This window comes from Pogoniulus pusillus, chromosome 36 (assembly GCF_015220805.1).
Source record: "Pogoniulus pusillus isolate bPogPus1 chromosome 36, bPogPus1.pri, whole genome shotgun sequence".
Lineage (NCBI taxonomy): Eukaryota > Metazoa > Chordata > Aves > Piciformes > Lybiidae > Pogoniulus > Pogoniulus pusillus.
This window is the reverse complement of record NC_087299.1, coordinates 4455927-4475629: the sequence shown is the minus strand read 5'-3', so window position 1 is coordinate 4475629 and position 19703 is coordinate 4455927. Positions and strand designations below refer to the sequence as shown.

Sequence of the window (19703 nt, the reverse complement as noted above, 5' to 3'; positions counted from 1 at the left end):
TGTGACAGGGCAGCTCCTCACAGAGCAGAAATGGTAGTGGAGGAAGCAGTGGGCTCCCACGGGGGCTGCTCTTTTAACCTCTTTAAAGCTGCTCTGAGAATGTGACTGGAGGAGGTGGGCCTCAGTGCCTGGCTCTGAGGGAGGTGAGGGGACAGGCAGCGCCCTTGCTGCAAGGAGACTTCTCAGCAGTGCCTGCCAACTACAAATGTGCAGGGCAGCAGAGATGGAGCTCAGGCTGAACCTGCTGCAGCAGCCTCAGGGATGGGGCAGGGCTCCCATGGAAAGGCAAGAGTCTGGGTCCTTGGTAGGCTGACCTGGCAGGAAAGCAGCATCTGGGTATTCTTAATGATGCCCAGCCAGGGAGCAGGGCAAGGCATCTGTCATTGATTGTGAGAGATTTTACTTTAAGGAGAGCTGCAGATGGTCAAAGTAGAGAACTAAAGTTCATCTGTTGCTTGCACAAACATGTTTGCAGTTAATAAGAGAACTGAGGGGCTGGGGGGAGGCAGCAGAACCCAGGCAGTGCCCTGATGAAGGCAGAGCTGCATGCAGTAAGAGGACAGAACCTGGGCAGCAAAGGCTGTCCTGTTATGCACTTGCTCATGCAGAGTCCATTCAGCATTTCCCACCTGCTTGGCACTGCAGACTGCCTCTCACTCTGGACCATACACTTCATGCAGTGCCAAGACCTGATCAGGGAATTTCTGGAGACTCCTGCCCAGTTTACCCAGTTACGGAGAGAAGTGATCACCAGAGGTCACTCAGCAGGGGGGCAGCTGCCTTTACCAAACTTGCAGCTTCTGCTTTTCAGGAGTCCACTCTCAAGTGCCCTGCAGATGCAAAGGGAACAGGAGCTGCTGTTCAGCTGAGAATTTATTGCACATTTCACACTTCAGGTTAACAGAACACTGTTTGTAGCGAGACCAAATTCTGCATCAGCAGCTGGGCACAGCTGAGGAGTTTTGGGTTGGGTTTAGTAAAACAAGTGAAAACTCCTTCATTGTCTGAGCTTGGTTTTTAGAGAGAGAGCATCTCTTTCAGACTGGCTGGAACTTTTGAATCTAAGTCCCCTGTTACAACAACCTGAACAAGCAGAACTCCAGAGCAAGGGGCCAGGTTCGTGTCAGGAAGTGATTTCTGATAGCAGTTGTCAGGAGCACAAGGCCCTGTCAAGACAGTCTGGGTCTTTCCCTCTTCCATATCAGCCAAAGAAGGCTGCTGAGGGCTGAACCAGAGCAGCTCTGGGATAGGACAGCCACCAGGATTGCTTTTTCTGTGGAAGAGCCTCCCTGGAAGTGCCATTTGCAGGGTGCAGCAGATATAAGGCTGCCATTCCCATCTGCTGTGGCATCAGAGCCAGACTGGCCTGCTGCTAAGTTGCTGCCCTGGCTTCTACAGGAGCCCAATGGATTTGTCAGAGCTGAGAGCAGCTGAATTTGATGTTTGCAGCTTTGTAGCCTTTTGGCATCCCTCCTCACTGTGGCTGACTTGTACAACCCACATTCCTCTTTTTCCTAGAAATAAACGAGGTGGGAAGAGCTTTTCAGAGAATCATAAGGGTATGAAGTGATTTGCTGTCCTCTCCCACTTGAAAACCTCCACAGTACCTGGCCCTAGGTGGCAGACACAGCTAGGTGGTCCTAGGTGCCAAACACAGCTGTTCTAAACATGTTTCAGCTACAGACTGGAGAAGGACACAAATTTCTGTCCTCTGTCCAACACAGCATTCACTCAGAGGCCTTCCAGGGAGTGGTCAGACCTCGGCGCCCCCTCAGCAGCAGAAAAAGGTACATACCCTGGGAAATATGCAAGTAAGTGAGGACCACAACAGGTCTTCTTCCCTGCCTCAGGGCAGAGGAGAGCGTCCAACCTGAGGCAGCTGGCAGAGGAGGGCCCTGGCCAGTGAGGGTGGTGCCCAGCGCCCGCCCACGCGCCCTGGCAGAAAGCAGCTCGCACTCCGAGTCACCTTGCTTTATTGTTACCGAGCCACAGCGTGGGGCAGGAGTGCCTTGGAGCCACCTGGGCAAGCAGCTGCTCTCCTCTTGTCTCCTAACACAGGTGGCAGGACAGCACCTGCCACACGGACAGCAGGAATCACAACGTCTCTGTTGGAGGTGGCAGTGCCCCCGGGACGGTTTGCAGGTGGCGCTGCCCCTGGCTCACAGCCGCGCTGCTCCACGCTAGCCGTCAGCATCGATCCTGTGAGCTGCCAGAGACAACAACAGCTGATGGACACCACTGCTGCGGGGCCAGAGGCAGCCTGCCTTCAGCCTTCCTCCTTCCCCAGCATCTCTGGGTACCCCAGGGGAGCTTTGTAAATTGGATATGACTCTTAAATTGGGCTGGGGAGCTCGTGGCCTTCTGCCAGTCCCAGGCCTGCAGGGGTACCAATAAAGCCGGTCACTGGTGGGCACTGGTTTTACAACATTGTTCTGCAGGACAAATGTTCAGAGACATAAATGGGGATGAGAAGAAATTGAGATCAGGCCTCCAGTTTGCTGTCCACATTCACTTCAGTCCAAATGGGACGAGCTGTGCTGTGAACTGCCTGCAGGAACACCAGCAGCTGGAGAAGGCCTCTGCCTCATAACTTCAGTTAGATCTCCAGTGCTGGATGATGTGAACAGCTGCAGGGGTGCTCCTGAGCTCTCCAGAGGTCTGTCATGGACAGGCCATTCCAGTAACCCCAGTTCTGCACCCCAGAGCTCCAGTCCTGTGTGCTTTGCCACACAGAGCTGAAGGCAGCAGCAGGGTGCTCCTTGCTACTCACATTGCTTTGGTATCCTGAGGGCCTCATTGTCAGCTGACATCACCTGGTGCAGAACTCCTCGGAACTGATAAAGCACTTTCAAACTCTTCTCCTCACCCACACAGGGGTCATAGAAACCTGGCAGCCCGGCCTGGAACCAGAAAAGGACAGGCTGAGAGGACTCTCAGAGCTCTTCAGCTGAGCACAAGCATTGATAAGTGTCAGAATGAGGTGGGACTAAAGCAGGGGTAGGATTTTGCCCATGTGGTGATACAAGGAGCTAAGGAATCACCTCTGACTGAGGCAGAGGGCTAGGTTCTGGTGTGCCACAGAGTCTGTGACACACATAGGCCCACACTGCAAGTCTGGAGATGCTGTTCCTGTGGCACTGGAAATACCCAAACAGAAGCTCCCTGAGTTTGCTAACACTTGGTGTGCCAATGGCTCCAGCAGCTTCATCTGCAGTCACCAGCTGCAAGCAGAGGGAGAAGCCCCTGGCAGGGCAGCACAGGGTTCAGTCAAAATGGAGCCAGATGCTGGAACCCTTGAGGCTGGGCTGACAGAACAACTGAGTACCTTGGAGGCCTCTGTCAGGATGAGCTTGGAGTCCTTCACCAAGCACTGCAGGGGCACAGTCACGTCTATCACCTTCACCTTCTCGTTTCTCCTGCTGTTGTCATTCACGAACTTCCCGTACCAGGCGTTCACTACGATCAGCCCTGCAGTGCACAGCAAACCACAGCTGTGCTGAAGGCTTCTCAGCCCCAGCCAGGCTGACACAAAAAGCAGCTCAGCATCAGCTCTTGGTTCAGCAAGATCTGCATCCTCCAGCCTGCACTCATGCTTCTCCAGACAGCACAGGTCTGCATGAGTCTTTGCTAGCAACTTCCAGCACTGGAACAAGACTTCAGTGCCAGGCTGCTGTGGCAGCACACTCGAATGTCAGCTCACTTTGGCACACGCTTGGAAATTGCTAGCAAACATCAGGAACAGGTTTCCACTGTGATCCAGGAGCAAACTGTAAGCTGAAGACCAGTGAAAGCTAAACGTCAGGCTGAAACTATCACACATTTACAGATGCCTCTGCTGCTGAGAGCTGACCACAGCCTCTTGTCCTCAGTCTGATCCACCTCACAGTGAGTCCCAGGAAAACATTCAGTTTTTAGCTTCTGGTGCCCTCCTAAGCTCGGGCACCAGAAGCTAAATCCCAGTGAGACTTCCCCACTGCACCAGCAGCACCGTGCTTGGTTAGCAGAGGAAACAGAGGAATACCACCTTGCCCTCCTCCTCCTCACCCAGCCAGCCTCTCGCTCTTCCTTCCCCACTCGCAGCTCGTGGAACAAGGCAGGAGTGCTGCCAGCCTTACCCATCCTGGCCTCCTCCGCTTCGATTATCCTGCGGACAGACTCCTGCATCAGCCGGACCTGGGGCAGCGCAGGCGGCAGAGTGTCAGGAGCAGTGCCCAGGGCAGGGGCAGCCCCAGCACAGAGGGAGGATTCCTTATGAGAGCAACTCACCGCAGCCTCAGCCTCCTGCTTCTTCTGAAGGATGTCGCTGGCTGTGCTCTCCCTTTGCTTCTCCAGCTCCCTGCCACGAGGAAGCCAACTTCAGCTTGGCTCTGTGCAGTGGAGGGCACTCAGATGCCTGCTTACCCACCCCAGGGGCACCCAACCCACAGCCTCACCCAGACTGTCTCAGCTTTAAGGTTCCTCTCCACATGGCAAGAGATTTTTGTAGGCTTCCAGAACTCATTGGTCCTGGTGAGGCAGCAAAGCCCAGTGCCTCAGCTGGAGATCCCAGCCTCTGCAGCAGGCTCCCAGAGCACCTGAGTGGGACTTGCCAGCTCTGATCTCAAAACAGTCCTGGAACTCACCTTTCCTTTTGTGCCCTGAGGTAGGGTTTGATGATCAGCCTGTGCATGGCGAAGTAGACAACCAGAGGGCCCACAGTGGCATAGAACACAGCACTGGGAAGCAGCTGATCTGTTAGGTGCACAGGGAAGAAGTAGGTCTGGCTAGCCCTGTTCAGCCTGGAGTAAAGGAGAGAGTGGCAGATAAGAGGAAGCACAAAGCTGTGCCCTTCGAGCAGTGTGCACTGCTGAGCACCTGTGGAACCCAAGCAGAGGGGAGCTCAAACAGGGGAGAATCCAACAAAGCAAACCACCACAAAGTGAGACAGCTGACAGCACCCCAGGCAGCCTGCCATGCAGCAGACCACTCAGGATGGCACTGATCATTCCAAGGTGCAGTTTTTAATGTTGGGAGGGTTTACTTGGCCATCAGTTTCACCAGGGAAGGGCACCAACATCATCACAAGGAGAAGTGCAAGTGCTGTACAGAAGGTGTGTGCTCACCACCCCAGCGTGTGCCTGCAGGGAAGTGGCACAGCACAATTTTCCTGATGCTTGTAGTAATATTTCCTTTAGAAGACAGGACCTCCCCTGGGACAGAGATCTTCTCCGTGGCAGTTTCTGCAAGCCCTGGGCTGGCACCAGTTACAGATGCGCTGCAGAACATGAACCTCTGCAGAGTTCTGCCCTCTCTGTGAGCTGCACCTTTTTAACAGTACAACCACCCCCATGGGTCACAGGTGTGTATCCTCATGTGCAGTGCCACAGAAACGGGCTGCAGTCAAACCCAGCTCTGATCATGCTGCCTTTGGAGGCCTTCCACCTGCCTACTGTGAGGCCCAGGTCTTGCTGTGACCAGGACACTGTGATGCACACACAGAGGTCCTGACAGAAGTGTCTCAGGCTTAGAGTGGCACAGCAGAAGGCACACGCTGCTTCCATGTGCACCACTTGTACCAGAGGTGAGGACAGCTGCAGCCCTTCCTGGTGACACATCAATGCACCTGTACTGCCCTAGGACTGGGACCTTCCCACCTGAGCACTGGAAAGAGACTGATGCAGGTTATGGGCTGGAATCTTGAACTGACTTGATTTTCAAAGACACTCCTTGGGGAACACCAACACTGACGGTGGCTCCTAAAATGCTGTGTCTGGAAATCTTCCTCTCTGCTCCATATTCCACTATGGTCCCAAAGAAACCTGCCCTGCAACGACAGAAGCAAAACCTGGTAAGCCCTGGAATACATCTGTGTGCAGCAGGGGGTGACTGGACTGCTCACTGCATCTCTACAAAGTTAGCTTGGCCTTCTCAGCTTGAAAAGCACCCAATGGACTCCAAGAACTGCTGTCTTCCTGTCACACACAAGAGTTGTAAGTTCCAGCTGTTTGAGAGGCAGACAGAGCTGAGCCTCCAGGACATCCGTAAGGAACGCAAAGCAGATTCCCATGGAAGCGTCTGATGTGTGTGGAAGCTGGAGTTCTGCAACAGCAGGAGCTTCCTCTTGCATACTTACTTGAGAGAACCTTTCACTCGTGTTTGATCCTCATCCTGAAACTTGTGTTGGTAACTGACCATCACAAAAGAGTGGGGGATTCCCAGCTGGAAGACAAGAGGCACAGATGAATGAAAACAGACCCTTGACCACCTCTGAATGTCCCCCCAAGCTTCCTTTCTTATCCTCTATGTGGCACAGAAAGCATAACCATGCCTGCCACTTGCTCATCCACTGCCAGCCACCTCTGCAGTCTGTGGTGTGTGCCTTGAGCATTGTCTGAGCTGGTCCACCTGAGCGCTGCCAAGGCTGGCTACCAAGCCCTGTGCTCTGCCAAAGGCAGCAGGCACCTCTGCCCCATGCTCATCCAAGGCAGCAGCAACCGCTGCCTCGGCCTCGAGGCCCAGGCTGGAGCGCTGCTGGGCTGCAACAGCCGAGGCATTGCTGCTCTGCAGCAGGACCCTCACCTGCAAGGCCACGGTGAAGTGGCTGCTCTTGGTGTCGCGCACGATGCTGGTGTTCATGGCCGACTGGATGCCCCAGCGCCACTGCAGGTACCCCATGGTGTTCTTGTCCAGGTTGCGGGCCAGGACCGTGGTCAGGCCTGGGCGCACCCCGCGGGACGAGAACTGCAGGGCACAGTTGGTAGTGATGAAGCTAGGATGGTAAAGGAAAGCCTAGTCAGGGCACAGCATGGGCTACCAGGTGGCCTCAGCCTGCCCATCCCAGGAGCCTGGCTGAGGGGGCAGGGACTAACCTGCAAGAGCACCGCAGGGCTCCAGGAAAAGCTCCAAACTCAACAAGGCTGTGCTGACCCCAGCGTGGCCCAGAAGGGCAGGCTCATGCCCTGGTTTGTGGGGCTGCACCACAGCACTGCAGCTTTTAACCTTCCTGCCCCTGGCAGACCTAGTCCTGCCCTAGTAGGGAGGCAGCAGGCTTGGCTGTTGGAAGAGAGCAGGCCTGCTGTTTGCTAAGCCTCAAGCATCACTAAGGGACTCAAGAATATCCCAGCACAAGCTCTGAGCTCACTCCCTGAATGAAAAGACAAACCCAAGGATGTCTGTACTGGCACCAACAAATGGCTTCAATCACAGCCCTGACTTTGCACTTTCCTTTACAACTTGAGGCCTCTCCTCGCCTGGAAACAGCACACTAGCAGCAAATTTGGCATTATTGCCCCCAGCCATGACATCACATCTCCTCCATGGCTGCTGCAAGCTCTGCCTTACACATGGAAGCCCCAGAAGAGCTCCCTACAGCACACTCCTGTTGCTCTGGTGGTGAGATCACACCACGAGTATCACAAGTCCATGACAAGATCAAGCACAGAGCTAAGGACATGGCACATGGTGTGGGATGTTAACATTGGATCACTTGGCTGCTATTTACCAGCGTGGTGTAAGGTTACGGAATATCTTCAGGCCGAAGAGAGGTCCCTGCAGGTCTCCTGCTCCAAACTCCAGCTGTTCAAATGCACAATGCCAAATTGTTAGAAGAAAACACCTCCACCTTCCACAGAATGTAGCAAATGAGAGGTGAAACAAGGCTAAAGTTCCCTACAGAGAATACACAGTGGGCAGCTAAGCCAGGCAGCCCAGAACAGGCTGGGTATTGTCCTCTTACCTCTCCCCATCCCTTGGCAGATGTCACTCGTCTCAGAGCGATGTTGATTGAGCCACCTCCATTCCCATTCTGGGTGGAAAGGTTACCAGACAGTATTGCTGTGTCTGTGGCAGTCAGAGGTGCCTGGAAAAGAGATGGACTGTGACCAATTGCTCTGTTCCAGTGTCTGTCCTGCAAGGACACGGTCCGAACCACAGGGTGCAAGGCCAAAGACAGGTAACATTCCAGGTGTCTCCCACTAAGCTCAGCTATTTGAGCCAGACATGGCCACACTTGCTTGAAATTTTGAGTCCTGACCCTGAGCTCCAAATCCTTCTAAGCTCACTAGCAGACAAAACATCTTCAGCCCTCCTGAAGAGAGAAACCTTGCCTCCTCCTTTTCCTTATCCCACCGTTCATTTTCACACATGGAATGCTCTCTGTGCAGGCAGAGATGGACCCTCTCTACCAACAGAAAGGCAGCACTGCAGCCCACAGAGCAGCCCAGAGAATGCAGGCTCTGTGCTCAACACACAGCCCTGCTGGCAGCCACATCCCTGCACAAACCCTGGGCAGGGTCTGCATTCTGTTGCTCTGACCCAGGCCATACCCACCCCCCAGCAGTGCCTGTTCCTCACCTCCATGGTCCAGGCCCTACCCACACCCCAGTAGTGTCTGCTCCTCACCTCCATGGCCCGGGCCCTAGCCACCCCCCAGAAGTGTCTGCTCCTCACCTCGATGGACTGGGAGATGTGCATCTTGTTTATCTCGATCTGGGGAAAGCCACTCCCGGGCACATCTTCGTACTCCTCGTCATAGCGATCGAAGAGGTCAGTGGCATCAATTCCAACACTGATGGTGCCCTGAGGAGCCAGGAGGGACACGAGCACTGAAGCACCCAGCACCCACTGGCCATAACCTATCTTTGTGTTTGGTTATGTTCTGGGGCACTTCTGTTTTGCAATTACCCTTTCTACTCTAAAATGCATTTCTTAGCATTCCAGGCAGCCCAGCCCAGCCCTTCCCATCCCATCATGGTGCTCAGAGGCAGCAAGGCCCAGGAAGGCTGGGCAGAAGGCAGCTTTGCAGCAGGGGTCTGACTGCTAATGCAGGCAGTAACACTTCTGCCAGGCCCCGCTGCAGGAGGTACAACACATTCAAGCAGCAGGATTCTTCTTCCCCCACAAGTGCCCTGCTCTGTCAGGAGCTGGAGCAATGTGCTTCAGAGATTGATTCTCTTCAGTGCACAGCCTCTAGATGCTTTCTCTTTGTGAGATACCTGCAATGGCAGTTCTGAGCTGTGACATTCACACTCTTTTTCCTAGCTTGTACCTTGTAATCAGGAGCAAAGCTTGACAAAGACAGGAAATATTTACCACTTGGTTAAAGTTTTTCTCAGGCCACACAAGAGCTGTTCTACAGAAAGCCAGACCACAGCTGAACAGTCTGGCTACCTGCTGCTGTGCCCACTCAGACTGGCTGCTGCAGTGGGTTTATTTGAGCCATGTTTGGGTCACAACACTTCCGGTGGCTTTGGAAGGCTTCCCTACAGACCCATCTGGCAGCATCCCAGCTCACACAGAGTGTACCAGTTGAACTAGCACAGAATGAGCAATTTGCATCAAGAAGCTCAAGAGCTGGGTAGTTGCAGACCCCACTGGCAGAGTCCAAGTGTGGATGGAACAGATTTTCCCTGCAGTCCGAGCTCTCAGAAGTGAGCCATAAATGCAGAAAGGACTGCAAGGTCTGACACAACCCAAAACTCCTCTTTGGTTTGGCTCCCAACTCTTTACTTGCTGTGGAGATCCCTGAGCTCTTCTCAACAACTGGACAGGTATTCTAGCAGCAGCAGACAGGACTGTTTCCAGCAGAGCTTCGGGCCAGGGGCTGCGCCCCAGCTGTTTGCAAGCCCCTCCTGGCAGGCTATGGTGAATTTCGAAGCGACTGTGCTCATGCTTCTGTCTGTGGCAGCACCAAGAACGAGCTCCCAGCCTTCATGCAGAAGACAAAGTCACCTTCGAGGACTCTGCTCTCCCAATGCTACGTCTTCGTCAGTTTCAGTCCTCTCTAATGCTGGGCTGTGCCTTGAAACAAGGCCAAAAGAGGAGTGAAGCAAGGCAAAACCTCCACCCACCAGGGCAGCGGAGGCCCCACACTGCTCACAGCCCTCGGGGAAGACACAGAGTAGAACAGACAAAGAGAAACGAAGTGGCTACACCCAGCTGAGGATTTATCTTAACACCAAGAGAGAACTCTTCCCACTTGCCCTGATGCTCTTCAATTCAAGAAGTGTAAAACCCAAGACCTTTGCTAACAGAGGCAGCATGGAAAGAGGTTTTCCATGTCGAGCACAGAGCCTCTGCCAGACTGCAACGTGAGATTCCAAGTTAAACATTTTTAATCAAGGGATAACAAACAGTAGTAAGTGCTGAATATGAACGGCAGAAGACAGGGAACTGCCTATTTTCAACTCAGCCCAGAATATCAGCAGCAGCTGTCTCAGGAATTTGCTCTGGAAAAATCCCTAGTGAGAAACACCTCCACATGCTGCGCTCATCGGACCGCGCTGCTGTGTCCTTTGAAAGGTGCACCAAGGGCCACACACATTCCTGACACTCACTCTCTCAGCCACACTCTGAAGCTTATGATTTCCCTTTTCACACCTATGAAGCTACAGCTGTCCCTGCCAGTGAACAAAGGAAACACCTGACCCTATCCGTGTCGATCCACCACAGCCATCCAGAGGAGAGGAGCCTCGGTTCCCTGCCCAGCCACTTGGCACACCTTCTACTGAGCTGCCTCTCCCTGCAGTGAGTGGAGTCCGTGTGGACATTCTGCCTCCCACCAAGCAGGAGGAAGTCACCCTCAAGTTTGTAGACCCTGGCACGGAAACTGGCTCAGGCTCAAGCACAGGAAAAGCAGCAGATGGTGAAGTTAAAAATGCTGCCAGTGTCAGCAGCACCCCTGTGCCACTGGAGAGTGGCCGCTGCTGCCCTCAGCGTCCCAACAGCCACCTGCTGACAGCACTGCAGGTGAAAAAGCCCTGCCCAAGGAAAAGCAGCAGGGAGAAGCTGGAGAGCCCTGTTCAGATGCCGATGCTGCAGAGCATGCCCACTTAGGAGGGCAGAAACGGCACCAGGGAGCCACCACAGCTGTGCTCTGGTACCATCTTTCACAGTCACTTCTCTATGCTCTCCTGTGACACAAAAAAAGCTTCCCTGTTGGAATTCTGAGGTGTGCCACAGAACAATACACTCCCTCCTCACCTCTTTTCTTAGGGATTTACTTTCTGGAAGGAGACATCTGGAAGCTGTGGCAGGTGCCTGAGGGACCTGCACCTCCTAGGTGCTGACCTTCTGCAGCAGGAGCATCAGGAATTTCATTTTTCCTAACAGGAAGCAGCTCTCAATCAAGTCATGAACTTTTCAACCCTTCTGCACATCTCTGACAGCAGAAAAGAAGCTCTAAAAGTGGTGATAGGCTCGACTCAGTCCTGCCAAACTGCCTACAGCTGGTTATTGCTCAGCAGCTCTGGGTAAAATGCTTTACTTTGCTGAAGCCATTTTACGGAGCTGACAAAATGCTGGAAGTGTTCAGCTGGCTCCTGCTGGGCTGTGAGATGATCACAGCTGCACTGCCCCAGTCCACAGGAACGCTGCCTGGAGAGGCTTTGCCACAGGCTGCCAGTCAGCAGTTGTTGCAAGCACCCAGATGGCTAATTTTATCCCAAGACACAGAGGCTGGGGCTGCCAGAGCAGCTCCACTTTTTACTGCTGGCAGCCACAGCGAGGTGCCTGGACCAAAATGCTGAATTCCTGAAGGCACAGAGAAGCAGGAGGGGGAGATCACCATGCCCTGATCCCCAGCACCCCAGCTCCAGCAGAGACAAGCTGACCTCCCTGTTTTGTGGCAGGCAGAGATCCCTTCCTCCTCAGATAAGGCTGTCAGCAGCTTCCCACCTCACACCTTGTGCTTATTTACCCCTCCAGAACAAACAGATTCTTGGAGCCTGTGTGCTGTCCACAGGAGCCTGGTGAGTTGTGTTAGCTGACTGCTTTGTGAAGAGCAGCACAGATCCAAGGCCTGTGCCAAGGGGAGGGGTCTTTGACACGACAGGTCTAAGACAGACACTTCTCTGATAGTCCCAGGCATTGCTGCACTCATACTCCTGTCCACCCTGAAAGCTCCTGGCCACCAAAGCAATGGCAACAGCAGCCATCGACTGGCAGTTTGTTTTGTGAGGATGGAGAAAGGTTGTCCACAGAAATATCTGCAGCTAACCTCGGTAGGCAGAGGAAATTAAGGCTTCTCCAGCATGGACCATTCCTGCACCACAGAGAAGAAACATTTTCAACACATTTCCAAAGGTACAAAATGGTTTCTGACAGCTCAAGCATAAAACCCCAAGAAAGACACAGAAAGAGGTAAGCTAAAGCATGGCTAAATGTGGTGAGAGTAGCTGCAGCTCTTGGATGTTTTTTGGCTGCCTAAGAATGAAGCTTTCTTTTGGCTCAGCAAGCTGTGACAACCCTGACAAGCCCTGGGTTTTCCCAGTAAAGTCATCAGCATTCTAAACTCCCACAGTATTCCTGTTGCATCATGTAACAGAGGAGCATCTCCAGCTCCTCAGCCACTGCAAGGCTGCCAGGAGAGCATCACCCTCAGCTCACTGCTCTGGAGCAGCCAAAGCTCAGGGGCAGGGCTGCTTTGTGGCTGCTCAGGCAGCAGATTGCTCGGTGTGAAGCACAACAGAGCTGTCCCAGCACAGGCGTTGGGAGGCTGCCAGGAGTCCAGCCCTGCTCAGGGGGATCTGCTGACAGTGCCATGGCCAGAGGAGCAATGCTGCCCAGCTGCCTGGTAGCTGCATGGTTTTTCACAGGTTTCAAAGCTGTGTTTGAGTATCTCCCTGCTTTGTGGTGACACTGAAGCAGTGCTGAAGGGACCTGCAGGGAGTTTCAAGGTATTTGGAATACCTGGAAAGGAATTCTGAACATTTCAGTGTTAGCTCCAATCTCTTGGACTTGCTGGAAAATGTTTTGCCCCTACATGCTTGAAAACTAACAAGAGCAGAGCTTTCCCTGGAGGGTCACAGCTCCAGGAGTGAGTTGTTTTTCTCACACTGTCCAGAGAAACTGCAGCTTGAAGCCAGAGAAAAGCACTGGCTAAGCATGAGTACCTGAGGGGCTGCTTGCTAAAGCCCCTCTTGCCCAGGTCCATCACCCCCTGCCTATCTGTGAGCTTTATGGATTCACTCCTGAGACCAGCATGAGGTCTTATCCCACCTTTGGATTTGTTCTCTGCTGAAGTCTTCTCTCTTCCCTCTCTCTCTGCAAACGCTCAAATTCTTCTCTGATTTCAGCTGGGGTTCTCTTCCTCTCCACAACCTGCTCAAAAAGAAAGGAAAACCAAAAGAGTGCCATGAAGAGGATGCTCAGAGCACTGCTCTGCTGATGTGACAGAGCCCCTGAGGTGGCACACCCCAACGTGTTGCCCTTCCAGCTGCTCTGAGGACCAGTTTCAGTACTGATAGCTTGGAAATAACAGCTGGGCCAGACCACATGGCAGGCATGAGACAAATCTTCCTGCACTGAGAGGAGCAAATATGGCTTTATTATTGCTATTGCCCTGACAAGCCTCAGGCAAGAAGCTTTTGGCCCACAGGAGGCTGCAGCACAGCTGTTGCTAACAGCTACCCATGGACTCTGCTGGGTGCACATTGAAAATGAGAAGGGCTGGAAACACCTGGCCTGAAGCAAGGTGGTGAAGGAGAGGGCTGCCATTGTAGGCAACACTGATGGATGTCTCTTGACCTCACACAGGAAAGAGGGATTTAAGCAGCCATGACTCTAGACATGCATGGCAAGGGGACTAGATTTGGCTTGCAAAATAGGATCAGGTCTGCCACAAGCAGTTCAGAACTGTTACATGCTGCTACCCCTCCAGCTCCTGCTGCTGACTCCAAACTGGATCTTGGTCCTGAGCTGACCCAATCCAGTGTGATTCTGCAGCAAGCAGTGTGGTGCAATCGATCAAGACTGGCAGAAGCCAGCAAGGGGACTTAACAGTAAGAAAGCCACAAATGGACAATTTCCCTTTCAAAGCCCATAAAAACCAAATCAACAACAAAACCAACCCCAAACAGCCCAGAAAGAAAAAATAATCTCAGACTCTGAGGCTGGTTGATGCTGAAAGCAAAAGTTTCAGATGGAAGTATGAGCCTGGATGGACAACAAGGATGCGTTTGTCTGCAACAAAGATGCTGCCTGTCACGATAATACCCTGCTAGGGAACTCTGAGTATCAGGTTTACTGCTCTCTGTGAAGTGAAAACCTCAAGTATCCCTTGAGAATCCATCATGGTCTCTCAGTGGAGATAGAGAGAGACAAAGATGCCTTCCAACAGGCATTTATTACCATCAAGGTGTCAAATCAGCTCGGCATAAGAATGGCAGACCAAGGTGGGTTGAGTCAGTTCCACAGGCCATAAGGTGCTAAATTGCTCTCACCTCCCATCCTTCCATTTCCAGTCCTCTCCTCCCATATATGTCATAGATGGCTCTGGTCTGTGGATCACTAAGCACTGTAAGTTAAAACCAAAAGAGAGGAGAGAACTCAGTGTTTGGTCTGCTCCCCCAGTTTCAGACCAAGGCACTGGTGCCACTGGAGCCCAGGCAGAGGTGCTGCAGACGTGTGTCCACCTGCACACCAAGTCCCTCTCACCTCTCCCGTGCTGTGGGGATAGCACATGCTGACCTTGCCCCAAGGGCATTATTATTTTATTCCCCCCTTACTTCTAAAACCCCAAAGTCAAAGAGCACAGACAGGCATGCAGATCAGCAGGGCATGCAGCTGGGGGTCAATGTTGCTTTCTCTGCCTGCAGGGTGACACAAGCCCCCAGCTGCCCATGGGATATTGGCAACTCAGTGCCAGCAGTCCCTGGACACCTGGGGAGTGATGACCTCTACCTCTGTCCAGCTTTCACAGCTCTTCTGTGCTCTGCTTCCTCACTTCCATCTGTCCTCACCTTGCCTGTCCAGCGATCCTTCCCCATCCAGCCCAGACACATGGCAGATGGCAAGCACCAACAAAGCCATTTCCAAAAGCAGTTCTTGCCTGGCCACATACAAGCTACAGGGAAGCTGCAGAATTAGAGGCAATAGCAATCTCCCCAAAAGTCACTCAGTGCAATGGAGAAAAGAAAAGGCATCAAGAGACTGCAGGTATCACCTCTCATCTCACACCTGGCCTTAGAAACACCCAGGAAATGATAAAATCAGCTGCATGTTCCCCACGGGGCCCCAGGCCTGGCTTTATCCTTCTCAGGCATTTCTTCTGCCTGTGCAGGAGCTGAGAAGCCTTCATGCAGCCAGCAGTATTTGCTAAGGTGAGAGGCTTACCCTGGTAGTTGAGCTTTGAGCTGAGCTACCTGAGGAGTGCTGACCTTGCCAAATGTAACAGGAGAGACTATTTTTTATAGATCTTGATAAAATACATCTCTTGCTCTGTGATATCAAGAGATGGAAGAGGAAGAAGAGAGAACAGGCAGGAGCTGACCTATGTTCCAGATGTTCAAAGTGATGGGTGTGAAGTGCCACTCACTTTTGGCACTGTATGAGCCAAGCCATTGAGTTCAGAGGGGAAGCTGACTCCGAGGCAAGACCTACCCACCATGTTGGAATGGAAATACACCCCCAGTTTTTATTCTCTTGCCACCACTCTAAGACCCCAGCAAAAGCTTCCCTGTACCCTAAGGCCTGTCCAAGCACAGCATGAGAGCCTGCAGCCACATCCCAGCCCAGCTGGGAGAAACAAACACTTAGCATTCAGGGAAGAGGAGACCAAAATCATTAGCTCAGCTCTGAGGTTTAATAGAGGAACATTCATTCACCATTCTGCTTTAGTTTCTCTTTAGGCCATAGCACCAGCAGCAGATTATTTTGAACGCAGAAGGAACTCTGCCAGCTTCTTACCACCCCTGCCAAACACTGCAAGCTGGCTCTATCGAATGACAACCCTGTGCCCCAGGAACCCCACATATCACTGTGGTGACAGCAGCATTTAAGTAAATGTCAGCTTAATTTGGAATGTTTTCAAAGGGCTTTGGCATGCTGGGGTTACAACCTCCCTCTCACTGCTGGGCATCCACTCTGCTTATCTGTGGCAGCATAAGGAAGAACCTGCTGAAAAAGAATGGAGATCACAAGCAGGTGATGGGGCAGAAACTCAGGAAGCACTAGTCTGAAACAAGACATCGTCCTTCTGTTAGAAGCTCCTCAAACTTCAGCCTCTTATGGGAGTCTTCAGAAACCAGGGAAGTGGTGAAAAGGTGATGTACAGCATGCAGGAAATGAGATAGGCTGCACAGATCGTTCAGCGCAGAGTTTGTGCTGCACTGCTCTGAGGCACGGGACAGGAGCAGGCACAAAGCAGCTTCAATGATCCCCAGAGTCACAGCCCTGCTCCCAGAACCCCCTGAGAACACTCCTGCAAACCAAGCTGCCACTGACCTTCGTAAGCCTGATGAACAAGGTTGAAGAGACGCTCAGCCTGTGTCTTGAGCTCGGGGTCCCTGTGCTTGTCGGGGTGGTACAGCATGCACAGCCGGCGGTAGGCAGCTTTCAGCTCCTCCTGAGAGGCCTGAGAAAAGCAGGGTGAGGGAGTTAAAGTACAGCAAGGCTACCTCAGAAGCCCAAACAGAGAGATCCATCAGCTACCCCATTACACCACTTCTACTTACACAGTCAGGAGGGGACGTTTGGATCTTTCAGATTTTCCAAGCTTTCACCATGGAAATAAAGGCCCTAGAAGTTCACTTCTTAAAGGAATATCTTTTGTCCAGCCTGTGGCATGAGTCTGGGTCTTCACCAGTGCCAGAAACCCACCCAGGACAGTTTAGAGCAAATGTTTTCTCTGTGTGTTTGCAGAGAATGTTTGGTTCTAAATGTCCAGTTCTGGGCCCCTCAATTCAAGAGAGATGTTGAGGTGCTGGAAGGTGTCCAGAGAAGGGCAACAAAGCTGGTGAAGGGCCTGGAACACAAACCCTATGAGGAGAGGCTGAGGGAGCTGGGGTTGTTTAGCCTAGAGAAGAGAAGGCTCAGGGGTGACCTCATTGCTGTCTACAACTACCTGAAGGGACATTGCAGCCAGGTGGGGGTGGCCTCTTCTCCCAGGAAATCAGCAATATAACAAGGGGGGACAGTCTCAAGCTGTGCCGGGGAAAGTATAGGCTGGATGTTAGGAGGAAGTTCTGCACAGAGAGAGTGATTGGCATTGGAATGGGCTGCCCAGGGAGGTGGTGGAGGCACCGTTCCTAGAGGTCTTCACAAAGAGACTGGATGAGGCACTTGGTGCCATGGTCTGGTTGACTGGATAGGGCTGGGGGACAGGTTGGACTGGATGATCTTTGAGGTCTCTTCCAACCTGGTTGATTCTATGATATAGCAAAAGTGGACCTGCCAAACATGCTGGCTGTGAGAAGGCAGCTGCAGATCAGCTCTTTTCTTTTTACTATCTTGTACTGAGCAGGCAGGGGAACACAGAGGTCTAAACCAGCATTCTTTAATCAAATTAATGATAAATGGTTTAATGTGCTATTGATTATCTCATAGAAACAAGCATTTTCATTTTTCCTAGATGCTCTGTTCAATAAAATGTTAGATTGGGCCTTTCATCACCATTGCACAGCTCAGGTCATGGGTTCAATATTTCATGATCCCCTTGGAAGCTGCTCCAGTAATGCCTGCAGCATTCCAGACAGCCATGGGATGTAGCTTACATTTTTACTACCAAAACTACAGGCAAAATTAAAAGGCCTCCTGTCTCTCTGGCCTGAGGTTTCAACAGCTTCACTTCACTCTCAAAGGTGCCTCTGCACCCGAAGATTGAAATCTACAACAGATGAACCATTTGCACAGCCATCCAAACCCTGCTGCTCGCAGCGTGCCCTGCGCCCGGGGCTGCAGGGTTCAGTGCTTGCCTGGTTCAAGCTCAGCTGCCACAGCAGCCACTGGCTCAGCACACGGCAATGCCAGCTCGATGCATTCCCTGCCATGCAGGGCAGTGCCACAGAATTTGATTAGCAAGGGCAAATGAACAAAGCAGCTACAACTCTCCGTTGGAGTGATTCCCTCAAAGACTATTCCAACTGCTGTACCAAACCCGAACCTTCTGGCTCCCGGCTAGGAGCTGAAGCTGGGCCAAATTAACAATTAAGCCCTTGCTGTTAATCTCCCAAGCAGGCACAAGCCTTGTGCGATTCTTTTAACCTCCACCTCTGCAGTCGCTGATGCTTGGAGTGAGTCAGAAGAGCCACCTGAACGCGTTTCTGAGAGCTCCTCTGCCGCACGGTGCTGGGGGCGCCGCAGATCGCTGCTGCCGCAAGTTTGCTTCAGAAAGACTTAAGATGAGGTGCAGGAAGCTGCCCCTGAGGCCACAAGGACTGGCACCAGCTCCAAAGAGCTACCAGTCTGAACTGCTTCTCAGTCTTGAAGCAGTGTCAGAGGCGGCAGTAGCAGCGGTGCAGTGCCAGCCCCTGCAGCGCAGACTGCCACGGTCGGCAGCGAGCTGCTGGCATGGCGAGCACTGCTCGCACACAGGTCTCTGGCTCTCGCACTCTGCATTTCACAAAGCATTTCTCCAGCACACTTTACACATTCAGATCTTTGCCCATTTGCCTACTTATTACTGGAAAAAAAATCGTTACCTGGCACCAAGTTGCAAACTGTTGTAAGTGTAACAAAGCTGCATCAGTTAGTCGCAATCTGCTCTTCAAAACGAATTCGAGAGCCCCTGGCTCCCCCTTCCTAATGACAGCACTGCCTGGCAAAACAGTGCCAGTGTTTCCGACCTGGAAACGTCCGGAACTCCCCAGCACCGAGTAACTCAAGCAGGCATACCAGAGACACAGGCACACCGCGTACATACGCGGGAACCGGTCTAAGGCTGAGCTCCCGCGGGCGCCCCGAGCACCATAGAATCGACCAGGTGGGAAGAGAGCTCCAACCTCATCCAGTCCAGCCTAGCACCCAGCCCTGCCCAACCAACCACACCATGGCACTCAGTGCCCCAGCCAGGCTCTGCTTCAACACCTCCAGGCACACAGACTCCACCACCTCCCTGGGCAGCCCATTCCAATTCCAATCACTCTCTCTGACAACAACTTCCTCCTAACATTCAGCCTAGACCTGCCCTGGCACAGCTTGAGGCTGTGTCCCCTTGCTCTGGTGCTGCTTACCTGGCGGCAGAGCCCAACCCCACCTGGCTACAGCCTCCCTGCAGGCAGCTGCAGACAGCAATGAGCTCTGCCCTGAGCCTCCTCTGCTGCAGGCTGCACCCCCCCAGCTCCCTCAGCCTCTCCTCACAGGGCTGTGCTCCAGGCCCCTCCCCAGCCTTGCTGCCCTTCTCTGGACACCTTCCAGCACCTCAGCATCTCTCTGCAATGGAGGAGCCCAGAACTGGACACAGGACTCGAGGTGTGTCCCGCGCAGTGCTGAGCAGAGGAGCAGAAGAACCTCCCTTGCCCTGCTGCCCACACTGCTCCTGATGCACCAAACCGGAAGATTTCACCAGCACCGGCCCCGCTCCCGCGTCCATCCGCGCACGCCCCGTGCAGCGCTAGGCTCCGGTTCGGCTTTCTGAAGCCCTGCTCCGGGGCAGCGGAAGGCGGCACTGAGGCAGCCGCAGTCCTGCCCGCCCTGTTCCATACTGGCCGCGGCTGCGGCTGCGGCCCGGCCTGCCCATGCGGGCACCGGGGTCACGGCTAACCCTGTCCCGCCGCCACGCGCCGTCACCCGGCCCCGCCGCTCGCCGCTGCGCCCCCCCGGCGGCGGCGCCAAGCTCACCTCCCGCCGCACGTTGAGCAGCGAGTAGTAGTCCTCGTTGTCCGGCACATCCTCCCCCAAGGCCGCCGCCATCTTCCCGACCTCTCACCCCGCGCGCCGCTGCGCGGGGGGGGGCGTGGCACCGGCGCGAGGGCGGGCGCGCGGCGCGGCGCGCTCCTTGCCCCGCCCCC

General features: G+C 53.4%; 1 protein-coding gene across 1 annotated transcript; it reads right to left on the bottom strand.

Moving 5' to 3' along the window:
- Positions 1-1956: 1956 nt before the first annotated feature.
- Positions 1957-19636, bottom strand: DNAJC11 (DnaJ heat shock protein family (Hsp40) member C11). The gene is made up of 16 exons (XM_064172068.1): positions 19534-19636; positions 16201-16330; positions 14199-14272; positions 12976-13077; positions 8428-8556; positions 7715-7837; positions 7481-7554; positions 6559-6748; positions 6113-6198; positions 5687-5803; positions 4623-4778; positions 4267-4336; positions 4116-4173; positions 3326-3468; positions 2771-2900; positions 1957-2206 (listed from the first exon to the last, which is right to left on the bottom strand). The coding sequence occupies exons 1-16, from the start codon at positions 19603-19605 to the stop codon at positions 2181-2183; spliced, it is 1680 nt and encodes a 559-aa protein (XP_064028138.1). The 5' UTR covers positions 19606-19636; the 3' UTR covers positions 1957-2180.
- Positions 19637-19703: the final 67 nt, after the last annotated feature.

Coding starts and splice junctions, on each gene's coding strand:
- DNAJC11 (XM_064172068.1), bottom strand. CDS start 19,605: ATGGCGGCGGCCTTGGGGGAGGATGTGCCGGACAACGAGGACTACTAC. Junction 7,555..7,714: donor CTGCCAAGGGATGGGGAGAG/GTAAGAGGACAA, acceptor GCATTTGAACAG/CTGGAGTTTGGAGCAGGAGA. Junction 6,749..7,480: donor CGTAACCTTACACCACGCTG/GTAAATAGCAGC, acceptor TTACCATCCTAG/CTTCATCACTACCAACTGTG.